The sequence below is a fragment of the Ochotona princeps genome, chromosome 19 (assembly GCF_030435755.1).
Source record: "Ochotona princeps isolate mOchPri1 chromosome 19, mOchPri1.hap1, whole genome shotgun sequence".
In the NCBI taxonomy this organism is placed as follows: Eukaryota; Metazoa; Chordata; class Mammalia; order Lagomorpha; family Ochotonidae; genus Ochotona; species Ochotona princeps.
Genome location: NC_080850.1, coordinates 30,072,230 through 30,082,000, shown reverse-complemented (window position 1 = coordinate 30,082,000; position 9,771 = coordinate 30,072,230). Strand labels below are relative to the sequence as shown.

At 47.9% G+C, this 9,771-nt stretch overlaps 1 protein-coding gene across 10 annotated transcripts in view; it reads left to right on the top strand.

Moving 5' to 3' along the window:
• Positions 1-9,771, top strand: part of LOC101522188 (protocadherin gamma-C3) — a 179,420-nt gene that overhangs the window by 81,100 nt on the left and 88,549 nt on the right. Inside the window, exon 1 of one of the 10 annotated variants that reach the window (XM_058677447.1) lies at positions 714-3,617. The exons of 8 other annotated variants lie outside the window; for them this stretch is intronic. In XM_058677447.1, coding sequence (XP_058533430.1) covers positions 1,200-3,617 — 2,418 coding nt within the window. In that variant the 5' untranslated portion in view covers positions 714-1,199. Of the gene's footprint in view, positions 1-713; positions 3,618-5,402; positions 7,997-9,771 lie in introns of those variants that run through there. One more of the 10 variants, XM_058677441.1, reaches the window with a different exon arrangement.

The following is a 9,771-nucleotide window of genomic DNA, read 5'->3' as shown; positions in this document are numbered from 1 at the left end:
AAATGTCAACTTCCTAGTAACAAATGACATTTCAGGCAATGATCTGACAATAGGCCTTGAGGTTGACTCAAAGTTCTGATCAAACCATAGATGAGTTGATGATTATAGTCATTTCTGAGAAAATAGGGATTGGTTTTGTCTTTATAATTACTTTTCTGAATTTTCTTTTTTTCATTTATATAACAATAGAAACCAACAAGTTTGATGATCTATTATTACAGAACGATATTTAAATTATTTCAGTCTTTCATACTTAAGCTGCTGGGGGGAAACAAAGAAAACTCTCTACAGAGCATTATTTTTAAATCTGCAGTAGGAAAAATAACTTAAAATTACTGTCCTGGGAATAATATTTGTACCTAGTATTTATAAATATCAATATCTGTGTTAATTTGGGAACTCAACATAGATATTGATATACCTATTGGTAAGTAAATGCTTCTATAAAAAAGACCACTTGTGTGCAAAATCAGGGCACAAGCCGCACTGGATGGGTGATGACACAGAGTGTGGAAAAGCCGAATCCTCCTGTTCCTCACCCAGACAGCATTTAGTATACTTCAGTAACAAATTATAGGACAGCCTTAGCAGTACTTGATATTACTACTTCAACTCAGAGAAGAATTAACTGAACCATCACATCTTGGTTTTAGGGGGGAGGCAGAATATGTTGAACAAAGATTGGTCCTTCATCATAATCACAACTGGGTGATGGGTGTGTGAAGGTTCACAATGTAACACACATCATTACTGCTTCTGTACACGTATAAAATCATCCACAACAAATTTATTTAAAACAATGAAAACAACATTATCCACTGGGATGCCATGCTGAGGCTAAAAGTTGAAGCTCATTTTTAGCTACATTTTTCAAAGAACAATACATACATTTTAGAGATAAAAACCACTCAAAAGAAAAAGACTAAAATGCAGTTCCACTTGGAGCCTCTGGGCGCCGCTGTCGGCCAGTGCAGAGAGAGCGCGGACGCCCGGCGTCCTCAGCCTCCAGCCCCGGAGTTCCTCACAGCCACCAAAGCAAACAGAAAGGAACCCTCTCGCACTACCAGAGCTCCCGGCTGCTCACACCCTGCTCGGCACAGAAGGATTCCCAGCCCCGAGACAAGGGCTCTGCCGCTCCGGGGCCGAATGCACGGTCTCCAGCCAGGAAGACGCGGAGCAAGCCAGCACTAGCGCGAGCGATGGGAGGGAGCTGCGCGCAGAGGCGCCGAGCCGGCCGGCCACAGGTACTCCTCCCCTTCCTGCTGCCTTTGTTCTGCCCCGCGCTCGGCGAGCCGATCCGCTACTCTATCCCCGAGGAGCTGGCCAGGGGCTCGGTGGTGGGGAACCTGGCCAAGGACCTGGCGCTCAGTGTGCGGGATGTGTCCGCTCGGAAGCTGCGTGTGAGCGCCGAGAGCCTGCACTTCCAGGTAGACGCGCAGAGCGGGGACTTGCTTGTGAAGGACCGAATAGACCGCGAGCAGATATGCAAAGAGCGAAAGCTGTGTGAGCTGCAGCTGGAAGCTGTGGTGGAAAATCCTCTGAACGTTTTTCATGTCGTTGTGATGATTGAGGACATTAACGACCATGCTCCTCAGTTCGATCAAAAGGAAATACATTTAGAAATCCTGGAATCTGTAGCTGCTGGTGCACGAATACCCCTTGATGCTGCCACTGATCCTGATATAAACACAAATTCTATTAAGGATTATCAAATAAGCCCTAGCCCTTATTTTTCTCTAATGGTGAGAGTCAATTCTGACGGCGGCAAATACCCAGAGTTATCCCTGGAGAAAACTCTAGACCGAGAAGAGCACAGATATCATCGCTTGACACTTACCGCCTGGGATGGAGGGGACCCGCCACGAAGCGCCACCGTTCGCATAGACATCTTGGTCAGGGACACCAATGATAACCCTCCCGTGTTCAGCAAGAACGAATACAGAGTGAGCCTCAGTGAAAGTCTTCCCCCAGGATCCTCCGTGTTGCAGGTGATGGCCACTGACCAGGACGAGGGCGTCAATGCGGAAATAACGTACTACTTACGCAGCACTGCCCAGAGCACGCGGAACACGTTCTCTCTGGATGACAAGACAGGCGTGATTATAAACAACCAGTCATTGGATTTCGAAGAGGTAGAAAGATATACAATGGAAGTTGAAGCACGAGATGGAGGAGGTCTCTCCACGCAGTGTAAAGTCATCGTAGAAATCCTAGACGAAAATGATAACAGCCCGGAAATCATCATCACTTCTCTGTCGGACAAGATTCTGGAGGATTCCCCTCCAGGCATGGTCATAGCCCTCTTCAAAACACGAGACCGGGATTTTGGAAGAAACGGGGAAGTTACGTGTACTATAGAAAGAGACATTCCTTTCAAGATCCATTCTTCTTCCAGTAACTTCTACAAGTTAGTAACCGATGGGGCCCTGGACCGCGAGCAGACCCCAGAGTACAATGTCACCATCACGGCCACTGACAGAGGCAAGCCACCACTCTCCTCAAGCTCAAGTGTCACAGTGCACATTGGCGATGTCAACGACAACGCGCCTGTCTTCCAGCAGCCCTCCTACGTGGTCCACGTGGCAGAGAACAATCCCCCAGGAGCCTCCATCGCGCAGGTCAGCGCCTCCGACCCGGATCTGGGCTCCAATGGGCAGGTCACCTACTCCATCGTGGCCAGCGACCTGGAGGCACAAACGCTGGCGTCCTACGTGTCAGTGAGCGCACACAGTGGCGTGCTGTTCGCGCAGCGCGCCCTGGACCACGAGCAGCTGCGCGCCTTCCACCTCACGCTGCAGGCCCGCGACCAGGGCTCGCCCGCACTCAGCGCCAACGTGAGCGTGCGCGTGCTGGTGGGCGACCGCAACGACAACGCGCCGCGCGTGCTGTACCCGGCGCTGGCGCCCGACGGCTCGGCGCTCTTCGACACGGTGCCGCGCGCCGCCGAGCCCGGCTACCTGGTCACCAAGGTGGTGGCGGTGGACGCCGACTCTGGCCACAACGCCTGGCTGTCGTACCACGTGCTGCAGGCCAGCGAGCCCGGGCTCTTCAGCCTGGGGCTGCGCACGGGCGAGGTGCGCACAGCGCGCGCCCTGGGCGACAGGGACGCGGCCCGCCAGCGCCTGCTGGTGGCTGTGCGCGATGGCGGGCAGCCGCCGCTGTCTGCCACGGCCACGCTGCACCTGGTCTTCGCGGACAGCCTGCAGGAGGTGCCGCCGGACCTGAGTGAGCACGCAGCGCCCTCGGACCCTCAGGGCGAGCTGCAGTTTTACCTGGTGCTGGCCTTGGCCGCCATCTCCGTGCTCTTCCTGCTCACGGTGATCCTGGCCATCGCTCTGCGCCTGCGCCGCTCCTCCAGCTCCGCAATGGGAGGCTGCTTTGGGTCTGTTGTATGCTCAAAGCCTGGGACCGGAGTTGCCCCAAACTTTATCGAGGGCTCTTTACCTTATTCCTACAGTATGTGCCATGCACACACAGGTACGGCAGAGTTTAATTTCCTAAAATATACTGCGCCCTTGCATTCCACTCAAGATGTAGTTTTTAGTGATTCTCCTGGAGCCTTAATTCCAATTCATGATGGGGATGGATTCACGGCTCAACCAGAGACTCTAACACCGGTGAGTTACCCATTTTGTGTGTGTGTGTGTGTGTGTGTGTGTGTAATATTCTTTTATTTTCTAATATCTCGAGCATAACTTTTTATAGCAATAATATTTTCTTCTTTTAAATGTTTGTTTTTTAAAGGAAGGGAGAAAAAAATCAAAGGGAAATGGAGTACTGTCCCCTCTGCTGGTTCTCAGAACTTTCCCTTCTGCTGGTTCTTTCCTCAAATGTCCCGTTCTGAGGTTGGGCAGGGTAGGAGTCAGAACCTGGAATTTAATTCAGGTCTCCCACATGGGCGGTAGGAACCCAGCAACCTGAGACAACAGTGCTGTGAGGGTTTACATTAGCACAAAGCTGGAATCAAGGCTTAATTTGGTTAGTAAGTTGCTCTATAATTTGGTAAGAAGGCATCTCAATTGCAAATAATCTTAAACTCTGATTATCAAAAGCAAGTGATAGTGTTACCTTCCAACCAAATAACCTATATACTCAAAGTTATTAAGCTTTCATATAAACTTTACAAATGCTGCTTATGTTTTTACAGTTAAAATATTCAAGCGTGCATTAGATATCATAGCAGGTGTTCTTTTCCTAGATGTTTTAATTACAAATACTCTCTTAGGTGTCTGTATGTGTCTTGCTTCATTTTTCCCAAACTATTGATCTCAGAAGGAAACAACCAGTACATCTTCCAACTCTAAAACTGTGTGGGGAGCATGTAGGTGTGTGTGTGTTTTCCCTTGGGAGAAGATTCAAACCTGAGTTCAGATTTGAAACACTTCTATGGTCCCCAGAACTTCATACCAACCACCCTAGGAAGATATATCTTCTCTACTTTTTGGTCCTTCTGTCTTCCTTCTATATTTCGGGTCCCTATAATTTTTGGATTTCAAGGCATACTCTTTCTCAGTCTCTTGCTCTACTGGTAAGAAAAAGAAATTTTCAAGAAAGCCAAAATTGCGTTGGCTTTGCTCTCAGCCCCTGTCTCTGCATTTGACTTAAGATCTTTGAAGGGGAAAAGTAGAATATCCAAAATATTCCATTCTTGGAGCATAGTGCTATGAACACTGCTCAACACCTGTTCTCTGTGAGCTCTCCAAAGCCCTCCCATTTGAGGGATGGGCGGCTGTTGGGCTGAAATGCATAGCAGGGAAAGATGTGTGAGCTGCCTGTAGGGTGCCTACAAACTGCCCAAGGGAGGAGGGCATTTACATGAATCAATGCCCTGATAGGATCAACCATTGACATAAGAATTATTGAAACCTGTGATATTATATGTCCATTTTAGCAATTAAATTTCTTATATGTATTTCTTTCCACTGCAATGCATTTTTATTTTTATAATGCATTTTAATTTGTGTCTGTGACATGTTTTAGTTTGTGATTACTTGCCCAATTCATTTAAACAGGTCAAAATAACTCCTGATAAAACTATAAGAAAAACTATAGTTTTTTTCAAAATCAAAGGTTTAATTTAGGATCAGCAAATCTACTTTTGGAAATGAAGATTTTGAAATCTCTTGCATAATAAGCTAAGAATATTAATTATGTAAAAATTACTTCAAAGTGATCTATTTAATAAGGGCATATGTAATATAGTTTCTATAGGAATGTACACTAAACATAACTGACCATTTAAATCACAATTTCAGATAAAGTTGTAAAACTTTCTGACTAGCTGAAAGCTTATAGGATATAAAATAAGCGTTGTTTATCTTCCCAAGTGCGTGCATTTCTTTTAGGAAAATGTGTTGCAAATACACATTTAAACAAATATTATCACTTGAACATTTTATAGTATTTTCATTCCATTATATCCAACCCCACTAAGAAACCTAAAAATAGCGATTAGGTAAGTGTATGAGCGAGGAAACCAAAGAATCAATATAAATTAAAACAATCTGAAGGGAGAGAAAGCAGCATTTGCGTTGCGTTACCAAAACACTCTGGTAGGTGCAGTAACTTCTTAGGACTCTGGGCGCCGCTGTTGGCCTACTAGGAAAGAAATGCAGTCCGCTCTCAAACTCGCTTCTCAGGGCTCTGACAACACAAAGCTCCCGGTTCGTACAGAGATCGGCTCAGGGCTGCAGCAGAACTGATCCTGGAATTTAAGGGGCACAGGCAGCCACCGAAAGGAAAAGGAAGCGTTTGAAATATTCAACGCATCAAAAGAAGATTTGGTGAGGATTCTGCCACCAAACAACAATGGCCACTGAAAGGAATCTCTCGGAACACAGCGAGCTGGTCCTTCTCTTCCTTTTCTTCTGGATGCCGTGGGACTGCGGAGCTCGGCAGATCCGCTACTCCGTTCCTGAGGAGTTGGAGAAGGGCTCCTTCGTGGGGAATATCTCCAAGGACCTGGGGCTGGAGCCGCGGATGCTGGCGGAGCGCGGAGTCCGCATCGTCTCCCGAGGTAGGGCGCAGCTGTTCGCTCTGAACGCGCGCAGCGGCAGCTTGGTCACGGCGGGCAGAATAGACCGCGAGGAGCTCTGTGCCCATAGTGCGCGGTGCCTGCTAAATATTAACATCCTGGATGAGGATAGAGTGAAACTTTTTGGAATTGAAATAGAGGTTATTGATATCAATGATAATGCCCCGAAATTCCAAGCAGAGACTTTGGAAGTAAAAATTAATGAGAATGTCGCTCCTGGGATGCGCTTTCCTCTCCTGGAAGCTGTTGATCCGGATGTGGGCGTGAACTCCCTGCAGAGCTACCAGCTCAGCTCCAATCAGCACTTCTCCCTGGCAGTTCAGAGTCGTGCCAATGGTGCCAAGTACCCAGAGCTGGTACTGGAGCGAGCTCTAGATCGAGAGGAAGAGGCAGTCCACCACCTGGTCCTAACCGCCTCCGACGGGGGTGACCCCGTCCGATCTGGCACGGTCCTCATCAGTGTGACAGTCTTCGATACCAACGATAACGCACCTGTCTTCACTGTGCCTGAATACCGAGTGAGTGTCCCCGAGAATTTGCCCGTGGGCACGCAGCTGCTCACTGTGACTGCCACCGACAAGGACGAAGGAGCCAATGGGGAAGTGACATACTCATTCCGAAGATTATCTGACACGCAGCTGTTGAAATTCCAACTAAACAGACATACTGGGGAAATAAAAATATCAGAAAATCTGGATTATGAAGAAGCAGGCTTCTACGAACTAGAAATACAAGCAGAAGATGGAGGAGCATATCTTGCCACTGCAAAGGTGCTAATTACATTAGAAGATGTAAATGACAACAGTCCAGAGGTGACCGTCACATCTCTGTTCAGCCCAGTGGCCGAGGACTCTCCTCCTGGAACTGTCATAGCCCTTTTAAACGTGCATGATTTAGACTCTGGTCAGAACGGATTGGTGACCTGTTCAATCCAAGAAAATCTACCATTTAAATTAGAGAAGTCCATCGATAGTTACTACAGATTGGTGACACACACTGCCCTGGACAGGGAACAGACATCCTCCTACAACATAACAGTGACAGCCAAAGACGGGGGAAGTCCACCTCTATCAACAGAAACTCATTTTACCCTGCAAGTGGCAGATATTAATGATAACCCGCCCAGCTTCTCTCGCACCTCCTACTTTACCTATATCCCAGAGAACAACCCCAGGGGTGCCTCCATCTTCTCCGTGACAGCTTTGGATCCAGACAGCAAAGAGAACGCCCAAGTAATTTACTCAATCGCTGAAGACACTATCCAGGGGGCGCCCTTGTCTTCCTACATCTCCATCAACTCCCACAACGGCATCCTGTACGCATTGAGATCTTTCGACTATGAACAGTTCCGAGACCTGCAGCTCTGGGTGACAGCCAGTGACAGTGGGGAACCACCGCTCAGCAGCAATGCCTCCCTCACCCTCTTTGTGCTGGACCAGAACGACAATGCCCCTGAGATCCTCTACCCCACCATCCCCACCGATGGATCCACAGGCGTGGAGCTGGCACCCCGCTCCGCAGAACCTGGCTACCTGGTGACCAAGGTGGTGGCAGTGGACAGGGACTCTGGCCAGAACGCCTGGCTGTCCTACCGGCTGCTCAAGGCCAGTGAGCCAGGGCTGTTCTCTGTGGGGCTGCACACGGGCGAGGTGCGCACAGCACGGGCCCTGCTGGACAGAGATGCACTCAAGCAGAGCCTGGTGGTGGCCGTCCAGGACCACGGGCAGCCGCCTCTCTCGGCCACTGTCACACTCACAGTGGCCGTGGCCGACAGCATCCCTGCAGTGCTGGCTGACCTGGGCAGCCTAGAGACCCCACACAACTCTGAGGACTCTAACCTCACATTGTACCTGGTGGTGGCAGTGGCCACAGTGTCATGTGTCTTCCTGGCCTTTGTGATTGTGCTGCTGGCACTCAGGCTGAGGCGCTGGCACAAGTCGCGATTGCTCCAGGCGTCAGGAGGTTTGCCAGCCTCACACTTGGTGGGCGTGGACGGGGTGCGTGCTTTCCTGCAGACCTATTCTCATGAGGTGTCCCTGACCGCGGACTCGCGGAGGAGCCACCTCATCTTCCCTCAGCCCAACTATGCAGACACGCTGCTCAGCCAGGAGAGCTGTGAAAAAAAAGATCCTTTGTCTTTGCTTACTGAGTCGAAGTGTCCTATAGAAGATGCTCCTCTGGTTCCAGTGAGTTCAATTTTTATTGTTTCGTTTGCAACATGATGTTTGGTTTTGCTTTTCGATTTGCAGCATGATGATGTTTTAGTCTTTATTTTTCTAACACTTTTGGTTTCAGTGATTGCATTTTCCTTAAATGTTGCAGGGTAGAATTAGATGATTAAGGGGGAATCTTTTAAAAAAAAAAGCCTCTTTCTGATAAAACATACCTAGTTTTCATGAAGGGCTGTAGTCTTAAGGCTGTTACATTTAGCTTTGCAGACCCATCTATTGTATAGTGTAATGAATGCAAACAGGCCCTAAAATTGCTTTCCATGTAGGAGTGCCTGTCAGCTTGTGTTTTCTTCTGGGTGACTACGTGCTGACACGATGGCCCCCTTTTTTTTTTTTTTTAAAGATTTATTCATTTTATTACAGCCAGATATACACAGAGGAGGAGAGACAGAGAGGAGGATCTTCCATCCGATGATTCACTCCCCAAGTGAGCCGCAACGGGCCGGTGCGCGCCAATCCGAAGCCGGGAACCTGGAACCTCTTCCGGGTCTCCGACGCGGGTGCAGTGTCCCAATGCATTGGGTCGTCCTCAACTGCTTTCCCAGGCCACAAGCAGGGAGCTGGATGGGAAGTGGAGCTGCCGGGATTAGAACCAGTGCCCATATGGGATCCCGGGGCTTTCAAGGCGAGGACTTTAGCTGCTAGGCCATGCCGCCGGGCCCGACACGATGGCCCCTTAAACAACCTAGCTCTTGCTTTGAAGGCAAGCTGGTAGTAGTAGGTAAATATCATTAACACCTCACTGGAAACCCAACTCAACACATGGTTGCTCTGTGCTCTTCTCATTATGCCTTGTAGTCCTGCTGGTATTCTTCACATTGTACTCTGTGGTGGTTGGAGTTGAATGCATTTCCTAGAGAGCTCTTACACATTCTTTAATATTCAGTTAGCAACTCTATACAACTTTTTCAGCTGTAATCATACCCGGGAACACTGTAGCATTCTTTTGATTTTCTCTAATTTCATGCTGCGGAGAGATACAGCATTTCCTTGCTTAATCAAGATTCTGCAAAGTTTATAGAGAAAGTAAGGAAGTTTTGAGCTCTGTTCATTTTGTCACTTTTCTTAAACTCTCCAATCCCTTTGGCTGAAGATGGGTAAGAATTGGAATGAGCCATGCATTTGTACATGTTCCCAAGGACAGGAGGCAGACATTGTGGTGTGGCAAGTGTATTTGATGACTTGATAATATCACAGAAGGAAAACCCAGCTGAAACTCTAAAAACTCAAACTGAAAGTCAAAACAAACCAAGATTTAAAAGAAAAATGCAGTTTTTGCAACAACCTCAAAACTGTTGTAAACAGCTAATCAGTGAAGGTACTGAGGAGTCCATTCAGTCCAGTGAAGATAGTGATGTGGACGGTTTGATCTCATTAATTTATGACAATATCTCATTAACATTGACACAATGAAGTGTCCACTAAACTTGGTAGCATAAAGAGGCTTCCAACTGTCTCAAAGTACTTTTGAGGGGACCATGATTTTTATTAAAGTCAGTCAACATT